Below are 14,963 nucleotides of genomic sequence, written 5' to 3' on the forward strand. Positions count from 1 at the left end.
AGGAGCCTGCAGGCCATCACGGTGGTACCTGATCCTCGGGGAGCGCAGAGATGGCTCAGAGGACATCTGGAACATAAGGCTGTCAGGAAACGTAGCCCTGGAGGGACACACACCAAGGCCAGCCTCAGCAAATGCCTTACCCACTGTCTCAAACTCCAGCCTCAGTGCTACTCCCCACCATTCAGTCCCTGTGTGAGGCCTGCGGACAGTCAGAGATCTTGGTTTCAACAGGTCCTCTTGACTTCCTGGCTGGGTAGCCTGGGACAAATCACTCAGCCTGGCACTGGGAGAATATAAGTGAATTGCCTTAGTTTGCTGCCTCTCAGTTAACCTTGGCTCTTAGTATCTTTGATCTCATCATCGTCTGTGCCTTCAAAGATGTCAGCCTCAGTGGCAAGCAAGCCTTCAAAAGCTCAGATCCTACAGAAGAAGACTGTAGTCGAGCACTGAGCTGAGTCTCTGCCTGTGTGCTGGGCTGGGCAAACCCAGGAAGGAACCCTGGAGGAGGCAAACACCCTCTAAACGGTCCTCACACCAAAGGGAGCCTGACGTTCTGACCAAAATCAGAGCTGCAGACCAGGGGTCCTCTGGGTTTAGGTTGCAGGGCCTTAGTCTCCCAGGAGGAGCTCTCTGGCTACTCCACCCCTGTACCAGGCTGCATCTGGCACCCTAGGGCTCTCTTCAGGGACCACTTTGGGAAAGGGGGGAGGTGGTTCGTCCTTTGAGCCTCCCCTTTTGGGTAGCATCCCAGCCGAGCCTGCTGACTTCCTGCACCTTTGTGAATCTGTCGTCCCCACCCACCACGGCTGACTTGCACAGTCTAGCTGTGGAGCTCAAGGAGGGGATGGTCCGGGCTGAGGGCTGGGCTGGGATGACATCAGGGCCCTACCTCTTCTGGATCCCCTCCTGCTCCTCCAGCTCTGGGGCAAACGTGAAGACCACAGTTTTGTGCAGCAGGCTGCAGAGAGAAGAGAGGAGGGAGGAGGCAGGAGGTTTACGGGGTTCCCTGAAGTCATTTTTTCAGCTGGGCCTCTAAGGGGTCACCCCCCTGCCTCTAGCTGCAGCACTTCCTCTAATTTGCCCCAACATCCTCTGAGCTTTCTGGGGGCCTGGAGTCTTTCTACTGCAGAAATTTCATAAAGGTATGGGCCCTCATTTCCTGGTAAGTCTTTTCTTTCTCTGAAATCAAACTTCAGCTCTGCTTTCTCTGTGCCTCAGGCTGAAACCTCTCTTCCTCCTTCCTGCTCCTCTGTGCCTGGAGGCTGCGGGTGCTCGGCCCCACGTGGGGAGGCCACTGCTGGGCCCGGACGGGCACTGGCAGTCCACGGAAGGCTGTGACTGACAGTCAGCGCAGCCCTAACCTCGCCTTCCCAACTGAATGTTATAGACACCAGGTTGTCCCAAAAGTTCATTTGGGTTTTTCCATGTAATGGAAAAACATGCATGAACTTTTGGGCCAACCCAATATATTTCCAATTACAAAAGTCATTCTTCTTCCCTCTAGAGAACTTAGAAAACAGAGTAAAGTAAAAAGAAAATAAAGAAAATTCACCCACAATCTCTTCCACATATCAATTACCACTGATGGTATTAATAACATGTGGAGTGGGCCCTTCAAGTCTTTTCTCTTCTTAATGCAGTTAACAGTCTTTCTTTTTCTTTCTTAAACAATGGATATATTTACAGGTTCTCTCTTAAAAATTAATATTTCAAAGGACAGATGAAGCAAGGGTTACATGATATTAACAGTTATTGGTGGGGGCTGGGGAGTTCATTATACTATTCTCCCTTTCAGCGTGATTGAAAAGCTTTATTATATAAACAATGAATTAAAATTTTTATGTTTACTTAATAGGCCACAGTCTTCCCTCTGCACTAAAGCTGCAGCTGTATCATGGTTCCCTCGAGTTCTCTCTGGAGGCAACTTAGTCTATTTAACTAATAGCACTAATATCCTATTGTTAAAGATTTAAGTTATTTTCAGTTTTTCCTATTACAACCAAGACAGAGATGAACACCCCTGCAGGACTAAGTGTTTGCACCATCACGGTGACCTCTTCATTATAAATTCCTAGAAGTGAATACAGTGACATTTGCAACACCATAGGGGCCTTTACTCAATTATTATATACAGTGAACCAAGGTCCCCTAATTCCACCTCTTGGGTGAACTTGGTCTCCCTTTCCTCCTCTGAGGAATGTTTAAAGCAGGGCCTCCAAACTAAGTTGAGAGTCCCTGTGGGTGGGGACCATGTTGACATTTATTAACATCTGTCCTCAGCTGCCCAGATTGAACACAGAGACTTACAGAAATAAGGTTGGGCCCCATCTAAGGTCAAGCCCCCTTAGAAGCAGAGTCCCTTGGTCACCGTGTACATGATGTCCTGAGGGTCTGATCTCAGGAGAAATCAATAAGGGACAGAGGGAAGCATAACAGGGCAGATCCTCAGCCAGATCCCTTGGGGTGCATGAATAGCACTAAATGTTTGCCTCCCCTGAGGCAAAGGGGCTGGTAAGTTACACCTCTGCCTCCATCATTGGCTATTCCCGGTTGGGGGGACAGGGTGGAGGTGTACGCTCCCAGGCATCACTGGATCTTATCCGCCCGGGTCAGTTCTCCAGAAGAGGTATAAACTGTGAGCGGCCAACACCTTTAGTAGCTGGGAATGGGTGCCCAGCTGTAAAGGGGTCTGGGCAGGCAGCAGCAGCTTCTTCTATAGGACCCAAAGGCCCACGGCCAGAAAGAACGCCGAAAACTTGGAGAGGGATGATGGGAGAGCCTGGGAGCTCCACGCTGTGGGTGGCAGTGGGTGACGGTGGTCCGCTGGGAGTTCCTACCTGATATGTAGCTCCGTCAGGGTTTGGCACGTGTTCACCACACTCAGTACTCCCAGCACCCCGGCCACAGAAAGCTCATTGTCGCTGAGGCTGTGGACAGGAGGAGGGAGGCAGCCATCAGCAGGTGGTTGGAGTCCCGGCCCCAGACAGCTCCAGCTCCTCTTCCTGGCTCAGCAGCTGTCACTCCTGGAATGTCCTGGGTCCCTAACCAAGGGGTATCAAAGGCTTCTGGCCCAGGTGGATGAGCCAAGAGGCATGTGACCCAGAGAATAAAGTTCTCCAGCTGGAGCAATAAGCACTGACTTACTGTTTTTGCCTCTCTGATTCTGTTTTCCAATCTGAAAAATAACCACTATTTTAATCCCATTTTTATCAATGAGGGAAACTGAGGCCAAGAAACACTATGTTACTTTCCCAGGATCACAGAGCTACTGAGTGGCAGAGCCAGGGTCTAAATCCAAGGCCAAGAATCCAAATCACTGTTAACCTCAACACCCTCCCCCACACATAACTCACACTTGATGCTAAGAACCCAAAACATCCCCCGCAAACAGCACCCTACCCCACCCCATGCATCACCACAGCACACCCAATAGCCCACTACCCTTTCTTTTCATCCCACCAACACCACAAGCCATCCTTTCACCCCCAAACCATACCCCCACCCTAACATACTACTTTCCACTCCAATATCCCAACCCAACACACCAGCACCCATCCACCCAATACCCTAAAGCTGCGCCAATAAAACACTACACCCCACCCACCACGGGGCGGCTGTCAGGGCAAACTGGAACACAAGCTACTGATGTACACTGAACATGCTCTACGTGTACAAGCGGTTTTCATAACGGGACCTAGGTGGCGCATGCCAGAGGCAAGAGCAAGACGTGGCTGAACCACTCCAGCCACACTGGAGTTGGGAGAAAGCATGGGAGGTCATGGAGCAGCATCATTTCTGGCGACTGTGGGCACGGGGATCAGGGGTGGCAGGGACCAGCTGGGGCTCTGCTAGACCCTCCCTGGTACCCGACAGTGGGGCAGGCAACTCACTCCAGCTTCTTCATGATGTGCAGTTGGGGAGCAGCCTCTGCCATCAGTTGACAGCCTTTATCTTTGAGCTGGTTCCCTGAGAGGCTGAGACAGAGGGGTCTGATGTCCTGTGCAGCTAGGGTGGGGTGCCCCCTCCACCCTCAGCATTCACACAGTCCCTCAATGACTTTAGTCAAAGCATCACCCCAGTAAATGAGACTCAGTTATAAAGAACAGTGAAAGATTGTGTGCTATACGCCTGAAACTGTCCTAGGTGCTTTCATGATGTTGGATGTTGAATCCTCATAACAACCCTGTGCAGTAGGCACTATTATTATCCTCACTGTACTGATGAGTAAACTGACTTCCCGAGTGGTTGAAATATTCGATCAAAGCTGGACCTGGGATTTGAACTCAGGCAGCCTGACTTTAAGGCCCCACCCTTGACTGTTTCCTTATGCTACAACCTATATAATTACTTCTTATGATGAGCTCCATGCTTATAGGGGGATCTGATCTAATCTGGGGAAAAGAGAAGACTTCCCTGATGTTTGAGCTACTTGCTAGAAAAACTAGGAGTTCAACAGGTAAGGGGTGGGAGAGAGATGAGGGAGGGGGTTCCTGGTAGCAGGGAGAGCACAGTCAAAGACCCTGTGGCATAGCACATTCAAGGACCTGAACAAGAGCCAGTATGTCTAGGTTAAAGATTGAGTGGGGGCTTCCCTGGTGGCTCAGTGGTAAGCGATCCGCCTGCCAATGCAGGAGACATGGGTTTGATCCCTGGTCCAGGAAGATCCCACAAGCTGCGGAGCAGCTAAGCCTGGGCACCACAACTATTGAGTCTGTGCTCTAGAGCCTGGGAACTGAAATTATTGAAGCCTGTGTGCCTAGAGCCTGTGCTCTGCAACAAGAAAAGCCACTGCTATGAGAAGCCCGTGCACTGCAACTAGAGAGTAGTCTCCCACCTGCTGCAACTAGAGAAAAGCCTAGTTGAAAAAAAAGCTGCAACTAGAAAATCCTAGAAAAGTGCAGCAAGGAAGACCCAGCACAGCCACAAAAAAGTAAATAAACAAATTAAACAAAGAAATAGATAAATAAGATTGAGTGGGAAAGTGGGGTCAGATGGGGCTTGTGGGGTTGCGGGCTGGTTCTGGATCAGACAGTATTTAAGGATTTGGACTTTATCCTGAGCAAGGGGAAGGGGCAGGCAGCAATAAAAGGCAGTTCACTGCCAGGTGGAGGTGGCCAGGATGGAAGCAGGGAAACCTAGTGAGGACGCGTCCAAGTAGAAGGTGAGAGTGGTTTAGATTGGGGAGGTGGATGAAGAGGATGGAGAAAAGAGAATGGTCGTGTCATGCCACATGTGGGATCTTAGTCCCAGATCATGTGCGGTTTTAGCTCCCCTACCAGGGATCAAACTCATTCCCCCTCCAGTGGAAGTGTGGAGTCTTAACCACTAGACCACCAGGAAAATCTCAAGAGAATGTCCCAAGGGAACTATACAGGGGGAAGGACAACTCAGGATAGACTGGCTATAGGAGGAGGGCAAGGGGGCTATGCGGTTGTCTGATCTGTGTAACCAGGTGGGTGATGAGCCCCACCTGCGGGTGAGAACACGGGAGGGACAGGCCTGATGGTGGCTGGTGGAAGCTGGTGGGGCTGGGTGGAAGTATGTGAGTTTGGTAAAAACCAGCTTTTAATCCTGTCTTGGTTCTTGCAATGGGACAACATCAAGGCTGAAACTTTGGTCATCAAGGCTGCCTTCATCTGCCCATTCATCTTGCCCCAACCCAACTTCAAGCCCATTTGACTTTCTGGGATGATCCTTGCATGGGTCCCTTCCTGGTGACATAACAGGATCTCCAGTGATCCCCAAACCACACTCTCAAAGGCATCACCCAGGAGTTGGACATCCTGAGAACTTTCTCCAGTCCCAAAGAGGTCATCTCATGCTACTCTGGGAGGAAGACAGGGTGAGGGACCCTGAGGGTTGTGGTTTAGAAGGTAAGACCTAAGTGCCATGAGCTTTCTGCTTTGCAAACCTCCGTGAGGATAAGGACAGGAGTCAGACTGAGTCTGAACCCTGGCCTGGAGTCTTCCTAGCTTTGTGACTGTGAGCAAATTTACCTTTCTGTGGCTAAATTTCCTCCACTATAAAATGCCCACAGTAGCAGTACTTACATCATAGAGATATAAGGATTAAATGAGAGGATGTATGTAAAAGTGCCTGGTACGTGACAGGTGCTAAATAATGGTAGCCGTTCTGATAATCTGATTCCCCCAAATTCTTAATGAAGAGTGTGCCCTTCCCCACACCATCCACCCAAAAGGCCTTGCCTACGCTGCCCTGTCCTCCCTCCCGCCTCCTGTCCCAGTGCTCCCCATGATACTCACTCCACTTCATCCAGTTGAGGGCCTTCCCGCAGCTGGGCTATGAGCACCTCCACATCATGGACCCCAAGCTGACACTTCTGGAGCCTGAAGTGGGGGTCAGAGCAGAGAAGCTCAAGGTCAGAAGCTACACTATGGCTCCTGTAGCTCTGAGTGTGGCTGCTGGGAGCTGGAGGAGCCAGGAGGCCAGCAGACCTGGGTTTAATCTTGGCCCTGTGTTTCAGTAGCCGAGTGACCTTAGACAGGGCACCTAACCTGTCTAAGACCCAGTTGCCTCCTCTACCAAATGGGGCTAATGTGTACTTTGCAGGTTTTCAAAACAATTAAAATGAGGTAATGGATATAAAATATTACAATGTCAAGTGCAAAGCAAAGGGCTGTTGAATAACAGATTTTAGTGTTGTTCTTATGACAGATGCTCCTGGTTCAGGCTAGGATGGGTTATTCATATCCTTTCCCTGCCACACATCTGCTTTTCCCTTTATCTTCCCTGCCCCTGCCATGACTCCTCTGGCAAGGTACCATCTCCCCACATCATATCCCTCCCCTCAGGGCAATGGATCCCACCGTACCTGAGTGCCAGGCTTCTTCTCTGAGCCTCTTTCCTCTGGTTGGCATTTCCCTGTAAGTCTGGGTCTCTGGCAAGAACAAATCCAGCATTAGCTCAGGAGACCCAGGCATGAAGGACCAAACCTTTCCCCTTAGTTTCTAGGAAATGATAACCCTACAGCATGACCCACAGTCAATGAGTAGCAAAGATGGGTGCTTGAATGTACTGAAGGTGCTATTCAACAAAGCAGCAGAAAACGAGGTCTGCAGTCAACTGGGGCCTTGATTCAAATTGTTTCTGCCATATTTAGCTGTGTGGCCTTGGGCAAGTCACTTCATCCATCTGAGGCTCCACTTTCTTTTTTTAAACTGGGGTGACAACATCCAACACATAAAGTGATTGAATGAGACAACATATGGTCAAGTGTCTGGCACAGGCATAAAACTGAAGCTTAGTAAAAAGAAGCTGTTATTGTTAAGATGTGATGGTCTTCACTTGTACCATCTGTGGTTCAGAAGGCTGGGAGAATGGATGGAATGGTACATAGGTGCATATGGTGGGAAACCAAGAAAGGACTGGGGGCTGCAGGGAAGCTGGGACATCACAGGTTTTCACCAACTTCTAGAGCAGTGCTGTCCAAAAGAACTTTCTGCAATGATGGAAATGTTTTCTATTTGTGGCATCCACTATGGGAGCCACTAGAGTCACTCATGGCCATTGAGCCCTTGAACAGTAGCTAAAGTGCTGATGAACTGAAATGTTCATTTTACTTAATGCTAATTAATATAAAATTAAATGGCCAGAGGGGCATCATAGCTCTATGCAGTCAGAGGGTAAAAACATATTGGTCCTCCCAAATCCTTATGAAAAAAGTAAAAGTGTTAATCGCTCAGTTGTGTCTGACTCTTTACAACTCCCTGGACTATAGCCCACCAGACTCCTCTGCCCATGAATTTTTCCAGGCAAGGATACTGGAGTGGGTAGCTATTCCCTTCTCCAGGGACTTCCCAACCCAGGGACTGAACCTGGGTCTCCTGCATTGCAGGCAGATTTTTTACCATCTGAGCCATCAGGGAAGGCCCCCAGATCCTTGAATAGGTGAGCAAATTGAGGCTCAGAGTCTTATGAGGACATACAACTTCATTCATCTCTTGAGTCTCACAAGGGGGAGGTGTGACAGAAACACATAAAAAAAAATTTAATGGGATGGTAACTTCCCTATTTCTGCCCAGCCAGGAATAGCCAAGCTGGAATCCACAAAGAGCTGAAACAGCCAGCATTTGCATGGCAACTGGATGCCAGCAGTGTTCTAAGCACTTTAAATGTGTTAATTTATTCAATTCTCAGAACAAGTCTAAGATGCTGAAACCATAATTGCCTTCCTTCTTTTTTAGTTGGAAGTGTTTCCCTGCCTAGCAATGCCAAACTCACTGTGTCTTCATGCCCTCCCTAAGGGTCTGATCACTCTGAGACTTCTGAGGATACCTTCTCATCACAGGAGCTGGATGTGGTCCAGAGACACTAGAGGAAGCTAAAACCTTGGCCAACTCTGAGAAGTAAGTCATTTCTCAGGGAAGCAGTAGCAAGAAAACCCTCCTGCATTCCAGTTCTTAAGTCCTTTTGCAATTTCCCCCATAGCTGCCTAAGGCCAGATTGCTTCTCAGAATGAGCCCAGACTAGCTCCATCCCTAGCTTCTTACCCTTGTAGCTCAGGATCTGTCTCTGTGGGCGGGGAGAGGAGGAAGATGAGGTCCGTCTCCCTGTAAGGTTGGACACTGAGCTGTGAAACCAGTACATCACCCCCACCTGTGCACCCCAGGCTGCCCCAAACCTCCAGGGAAAGCTGATTTGTAATTCACAGAGAAACAGCAGAACCGGTGAAAGTGCTCAAAATCAGACAATTGCGCAAATTGCTCAAAGTGCTCAAAATGTACAATTGTGACTATGACATTGCTAGATGAATCCTGAGTGGTTTAAAAAGTCAGGAAAACACATTTTCTTTTTTTTTTTTCTTTTTTTGCTAGAAAAACAAAAATTAGGACTGCTGAGAGTTTCTGCAGGAGTCAGTTTTTCAGGATTAAGAGGCATGACATTTGATCTACCCCGTGACCCAAACTGGCAATGCTAGTTCAGCACCCTGGAGAGCGACATGTGACTCAGGATTCCTTCCACTCTGCCCATAGTTCCTAGATTTGCTGATTTATTCCCTCATTCATCCACCCATCCATTTATCTTTCCATTCATTCACTATTTATTGAGTATGAGGTGCCAGCCTGAGTTAGCCTCTGGAGATATCAATGTGAGTAAAACAGACTCACGCATATACACATAGGTCTTACAGACCAGTAGCCTCCTCCTTTTCCCATCCCCTACTTTCTCCTCCCCCTTTTTCAAGACCCTGAAGGCCAGGACCCCACTCCTGCTCACCTGACCTGCAGCATCCTGATGGTAGGGCACGTGACCGCCACCTTTGTCAAGGAGAGTAGTGTTGACACGGAGACATTGTTGCGGCTCAGGCTGCATGATTGTGGCAAGGGTGCCAGGAATGAATCCCCCTTCCCAGCCACCCCAGACTCTCTTTGTCTCCAAAGAATGGGTGGGTGGGGGGAGGGTGTCTTAGGCAGGGGCAGTAGAAAGACTGCTTACTCAAGTTTCTGGAGCCGTGGTAGGCAAGAGAGTACCTCCACGATGTTCAGCACTTCCCTGTCCTTGAGCTGATTGTCCTGGAAGCTGCAGAGAGACCAAGGCCCAGTCCCTCAGCTCTGGAGTTGGGAGACTTGGAAGCCCCAGTTGGCAGGTGACAGGCATGGCCATCATCAGGCAGGAGACACAAGACAGGAGCCCACAAGAAGTTCATGGTATCCAGCAGTTCTAGGTGGGAGGAGAGGCCCTCTGATGGCCTCACTTCTGTCCCTGTTCAGTCCTCCTGGGGGAGTTTCTGCCTGGTGGCCCAGGGGATGCAGATGATGGACAGTGAGGTCTCATGAGGGGTGTAAAGACCCAGGGCCCTGTGCTCAGGGCTCTAACTCAGGATCTGCCTGAGACCTGAGTTCATCAGGGTCTCTAGGCTCCCAGGTGATGAGCAGACTGGGACACAGCAGAAGTGGCTCCCGGCCTCATCTCTGGTTCTGATTCATCCAGAACCCTAGGCCAAGCACTGTCCTTTCTGACCTCACATTTCCCACCTGTCTACAACCAGCTCTGCCTGGATTCTGAGCTCAAGGGACAAAAGAGATGAAGAGTGTAAGGGTGGCTCTGTGTGGAACCACTTGGTCAGGACAAAAGATTGGTGATAGTGAACTTGATGACATTTACTTTTCTTTTGTAATTATTGAGAGTGATCTTCATCTTTTCTCCAATCACCCAGAGTGACCGTGAACAAAGACACCCAGCAGAGGGGGCGGAGTAGAGCCCGGTCCAGCTAATGCTCCTCTCAACAAGCAGTGCACCCTGATGCTAGCTGCATCTGCCTGGACAAAGGGGTGACTTCTAAAGCTCATAAAGATGCCATATAAGGTAGCAGAGGTCCTGCCAGGGAACTGCTGGAGAGGATCCCTGGCCCCACCTTTCTCAGGTCACACATCACAGATACAAGGCAGGAGTATATTCGTGCGTATGTGTTTAGATGTGTATGTGGATCTAAGTGTGCAGGCATATTCTGCTGCATGTTTGCATGCAAGTGGGGCAGGTACTTAAGTGAGCAGGTGAGTTTAAGTGTGTATAGACATATGTGCATGAATATGAAGGTATGTGTATGCTTCGTGCCTTTATGTGTACCCACCCAGCACCTGCCTACACACTGCCATCCCTTCTCTCAGGGTCACAGAAAGAGGGGAGGGAGCCTCAAAACTCAAGCTCCTTCAAGATGGCCCAAAATATTAGCACTTCTCTGGGAGCCTTGAGTTTGGACCCAGTCCCACCTGTTTCTCAGGCTGATGCCTCCTCTCTCTGGGTCTCACTGAAGAAGTACTGGCCAGACCCTAACGGAATACACAGCACCCAGTCCAGGCCCAAGGAGGGCCCTGGGCAGTGAATTCTCTCCTCAACCAGCGAGCCCTCCTGGAGATCACTCACCTGACCTCCTCCAGCTGTGGGCAGAAGGGCAAAGCCTGCACCAGGTGGCTGATGCCTTGAGCAGTGATCTTACTTCCTGCTAACCTACAGGGGAAGCAAAGATGGCAGGAGGAATGGGGATGGGGAAGGGGGTAGACCAGGAATCTTCCCTGTGTAGGGCTGAGGGAAGGGAGGGGAGTTTCAAGCATCCCCAGCTGAGGATCCGTCTTGGTTCCAAGGTCTGACTCACCCCAGCTTCTTCAGGCTCCCCATCGTTGGCAAGCTCCTGGAGAGGGCTTCTGCAAAGGCGTCCCCACACTTCCGACTCTTAAAGCTGCCACAGGAAGAGGCAAAGTGGCAGAAGATCAAGAATGGGCAGGGCTTAGAGGAGCTCATCACTTACCCCTCCTCTGAGAGGAGGGATTTAATACAGTAATGACAGTAGTAGCAGCAGTAGTAGTTGTAATTGCTGCAGTAGTAACAAATACACATATGGCAAACACCGCTGACTTTCCACCAAAACCTACCCTCCACTACAGCTGTAACTGCGGACATAGTTTTCCAGACAGAGGTGGTGTTTCCCAGCCTCACCTGCAGCTCAGTATTGATCATACGACTCCAATTATGTTGTCACCACTGGAATGGGGGTGGAAAGGATGTGCCTAGTTCCAGGACCAGCTTTAACACATTGGGCATGACTAATCCATCTTTTCACTTTTCCCCCACGCCAGAGCACAGATATGTCCGTGCCCATGCAGATCAAGATACCCTAGGAGATGATGGAGCAACCATGGAAGGAACCTGGGTTCTTGCATGATCGTGGGAGCTGAGCCATCCCACTGACCTGGACCCTTTACTTCTGAGTCTTCTATAAGAATAATAATAATAAAAACTACATTATTTAACCCACTGTATTTGGCCAGGGAAGAGAGGGGTTCTTTGTTACTGTACCCTAACCTTTTTTTCTAGCTACTACACGTATTGAGACTTTACTCCTGCTGGGAATTGTGTTAAGAAGTGTTTTCCATGCATTCTCACAACAACCCTATGCATTAGGTACAATTACTGATTCATCTGAGGGATAGGGAAACTCAGGTTGCAAAGTTAAAGAACCTGTCCAAACCCAATAGGCTCTAGTAGCACAGCCTGGATTGGTGTTCCAGCCCATTACTGAGGGAAAGGGAGGGAAAGACTGAATCCAGGAACCATGACTACAGGACATCTAACTAGACCCCAGAGTTCCTGGCAAGGCATGGAGCTTCCTCACTGTGTTACAAGCTACAGGGCAGTAAGGAGGGGCCCATTTGTCCTTTATATAATCAATTAGTTAATTAGGTCATGCCATGTGGCTTCTGGGATCTTAATTCCCCAACCAGGGACTGAGCCTGTGCCCTTGTCATTGAAAGCATGGTGTCCTAACTGTTGGACAACCAGAGAAGTCCCTGCTACGATAGTCAAGATTCTTGCTCTGTTTCTCTCAGCAGGGGTCTGCCAGACTGGCTGGCCTCCACTGCCCCCAAAGTCCAGTTCTCTCCCAGGGATGTTCCCAGGTCCTCCCCAGAGCTCCCCTGTCCTCACTCTCACCTGAGATTCTCTACCTGCCCACAGCCTGCCAGGGTTTCAGGGCAGCGGGGCTCCAGGGGGCAGCCCTCAAAATCCAGGTGGATGGGGCCATCCCTGTGCCCCAGGATGCTGGTCAGGGAGGCCAGGTCGGCGTAGGTCAGCAGGAAGTTGTGGAAGGGCAGCTGCTGGGGGAGGCTGCGGGCCATGAAGCTGGCCAACTCAGGATCCTGCGTCTCACCCACACGGTGACACAGCTCTACAACCTTGGGCCCCGTGAGCCGACGGGTGGCCAACTTCTTCAATGCCTGCAGGACTACCTCCTGCTTGGCAGCCACCCATTCCTCCTCCCGCTCAGCCAGGAGGCTGAGGAAGGAGCGGCAGGCACGGGATGCCAGGCCAGCCAGAAAGGTGGGCAGGTGGTCCGACAGGCCCAGTCTGGCTTTGGTCCGCTGCACCCAGCGAGAATGGAGGGTGACATGTTGGCTGAGGGCCTCTCTGTCCACCTGGGGGCTGGCCAGCAGGTGCAGGGCTGCGAAGAACTCCTGCAGGCTGAGGTGGGAGAAGGCGTAGCCTGTGTCCCGGTGCCCGGGCCCCAGGCACACGCAGAAGGAGGTCAGCAGACCGAGGGCAGCCCCAAAGTCTAGGGTGGATGCAGGGATGTCTCCTGCAGAGAAGATGACCTTCCCTGACTCCAGGCCGCTCAGGGCCACCTCCCCGAGACCCAGCAGGGGCTCAGCCCGCAGGACCCCTTGGGGGTTGAGGGTGAGGAGCATCTGCACGTAGTTCTGCGTCATGGTGGGCAGGAGGGCCGCAGACTGGCCTCGAGACCTGCCCGGGAGCAGGTGATGGAGGCAGAGGCAGGCGACTCGGCACAGCGCAGGCACTGCACACATGCTCCAGAGGTGTCTGTCCATCTGCAGCTCCACCAGGGCCGCCTCCTGGGACGGCTGGTCGCTGAAGAAGTGGTTCACATACTCCTCCACCCTCGGGCCGTCGAAGCCCCACATGTGGACCGTGGCCGCCTCGGTGGGCAGGCAGGCGGGCAGCTTCCCTGGACGGGAGGTGGCCATCACCGAGCAGCCGGGCAGCAGGGTCCCACGGCAGAGGCGGGAGAAGAGGGTGAGGGCTGACGCTGGGTCCTCGGGGTCCGCGGTCTCCTTGTCGGAGCAGGGCTGGAGGATCTCGTCCAGCCCGTCGAAGATCAGCAGGATTCCCTCCGCGTTCTCCTTCAGGTGCTGGAAGACGGCCTCCGGGCTGGCCTCAGGCCTTAGGTACATGTCAAAAAGGAGCTGCGGCAGTGTCAAGGAACCTGTGATCAGGTTGAGCTGGCGGAATTCGAAAAGGAACACAGCCTGGAAGCGGTCCAGCTGACCATCAGCCCACTTCTGGCAGAGCCGGTGAGCCAGCGTGGTCTTGCCCATGCCCGCCTTCCCCAGAAGCACCGTCACTCTCGGGCCCTTGCTGGCCTTGGTACTGAAGAGGTCCCGAATGTTCACATCAGTGCCGTCTTCTGCCTTGGGGTTCCCTGTTGTGGCACCCTCCTGAGTGTGGAAGGGCGCCGAGGCCCGGCTCCATTTCAAGATTGGAGGGACGTAGGCTTGGTGGAAGGCCAATGGCTGTCCCGGCCCGGGGGTCCTGTTGCCATAGCGCTGCTGGGCAGAAGTTCTCAGTAGCTGCAGGTACCTCTTGGCCAACTCTGCAGGGGACAGGGAGATGGCATGAGAGCAGAATGCCTCCCTGCCCCCAGCTCCCCTTCCTCCCCTGAACCCCACTCCCCCTCATCAGGTGGTTGGGAGCCTGCAGCCTCAGCTCTGCGTGTGTGTGTGGGTGTGGGGGCAGAGATGGAAAGGGCACACATGTGGTCTTGTGCCACCCAAATTCCCAGAATTAACTGGCTGTACAGAAGCACAGGCTTTGGCTGCCATTTACACACAGAAATAATGAATGGGGACGTGTGGATCACGGCTCTTGTTTGTTTTGCAACAATGCAAGTGACATAAAGTTTTCAAAAAGATGGAGGAGAGGAAAGGGGGGCACTTCCTTTGCAATATCTCATTGGAACAAACTTTTACTATGATAACGGAGTAACCTGCCTTTGCCACCACCTCCCCCCAACAATGTTTCAGTTCTGCGAAATCAGGGATGAGCACCAATCACCTATGGGCCCAGTTCTGACCAATCAGAACTTCCAAAGCCAGTCAACAGTCAACGTCTACAGTGCCAGGTGTTGACTTTAACTGCTGAGTCATTTAGGAGATCTTTGGTAGTTCGGGGAGGGCTTGGGGTCTCAGGGAGGGCTCCAACGTTGAGGGACACTGGAGATGCCCACAAAGAGGGGGGACCCCTGACATAGTGTCCTATTTTATATTGATGCAAACCCTCTGACCAGCTTCAAATCCTCTGGCTATGCCTGGTGGGGCTGGGTATCACAGCTGGTGGGACAACTGGTAGAGAATGAGAGAAGCTTCTGCCTGTCCTGATTGGTTCTCAGTAGCCTCCATGTCTCCCTGGGGACCTCCGAGGCTTCTATCCTGGCA

At 51.5% G+C, this 14,963-nt stretch overlaps 1 protein-coding gene across 10 annotated transcripts in view; it reads right to left on the minus strand.

Moving 5' to 3' along the window:
• The window catches only part of NLRC5 (NLR family CARD domain containing 5), a 93,608-nt gene that overhangs the window by 35,790 nt on the left and 42,855 nt on the right, over positions 1 to 14,963 (minus strand). For 9 of the 10 annotated variants that reach the window (XR_011467716.1, XM_070388403.1, XM_070388400.1 and 6 more), the window contains 12 exons: positions 12,448 to 14,122; positions 11,114 to 11,197; positions 10,885 to 10,968; positions 9,457 to 9,540; positions 9,238 to 9,327; positions 8,511 to 8,570; positions 6,833 to 6,898; positions 6,264 to 6,347; positions 3,891 to 3,974; positions 2,838 to 2,927; positions 890 to 958; positions 29 to 97 (listed from right to left, as the gene is read on the minus strand). Coding sequence is in view for 9 of the 10 variants with exons in the window: in XM_070388403.1 (XP_070244504.1) it covers positions 29 to 97; positions 890 to 958; positions 2,838 to 2,927; positions 3,891 to 3,974; positions 6,264 to 6,347; positions 6,833 to 6,898; positions 8,511 to 8,570; positions 9,238 to 9,327; positions 9,457 to 9,540; positions 10,885 to 10,968; positions 11,114 to 11,197; positions 12,448 to 14,122 (2,539 nt within the window). In the remaining variant the exon portion in view is untranslated. The remainder of the gene's footprint in view (positions 1 to 28; positions 98 to 889; positions 959 to 2,837; positions 2,928 to 3,890; positions 3,975 to 6,263; positions 6,348 to 6,832; positions 6,899 to 8,510; positions 8,571 to 9,237; positions 9,328 to 9,456; positions 9,541 to 10,884; positions 10,969 to 11,113; positions 11,198 to 12,447; positions 14,123 to 14,963) is intronic. The other variant, XM_070388399.1, reaches the window with a different exon arrangement.

Source organism: Bos mutus, chromosome 18 (assembly GCF_027580195.1).
Source record: "Bos mutus isolate GX-2022 chromosome 18, NWIPB_WYAK_1.1, whole genome shotgun sequence".
Lineage (NCBI taxonomy): Eukaryota > Metazoa > Chordata > Mammalia > Artiodactyla > Bovidae > Bos > Bos mutus.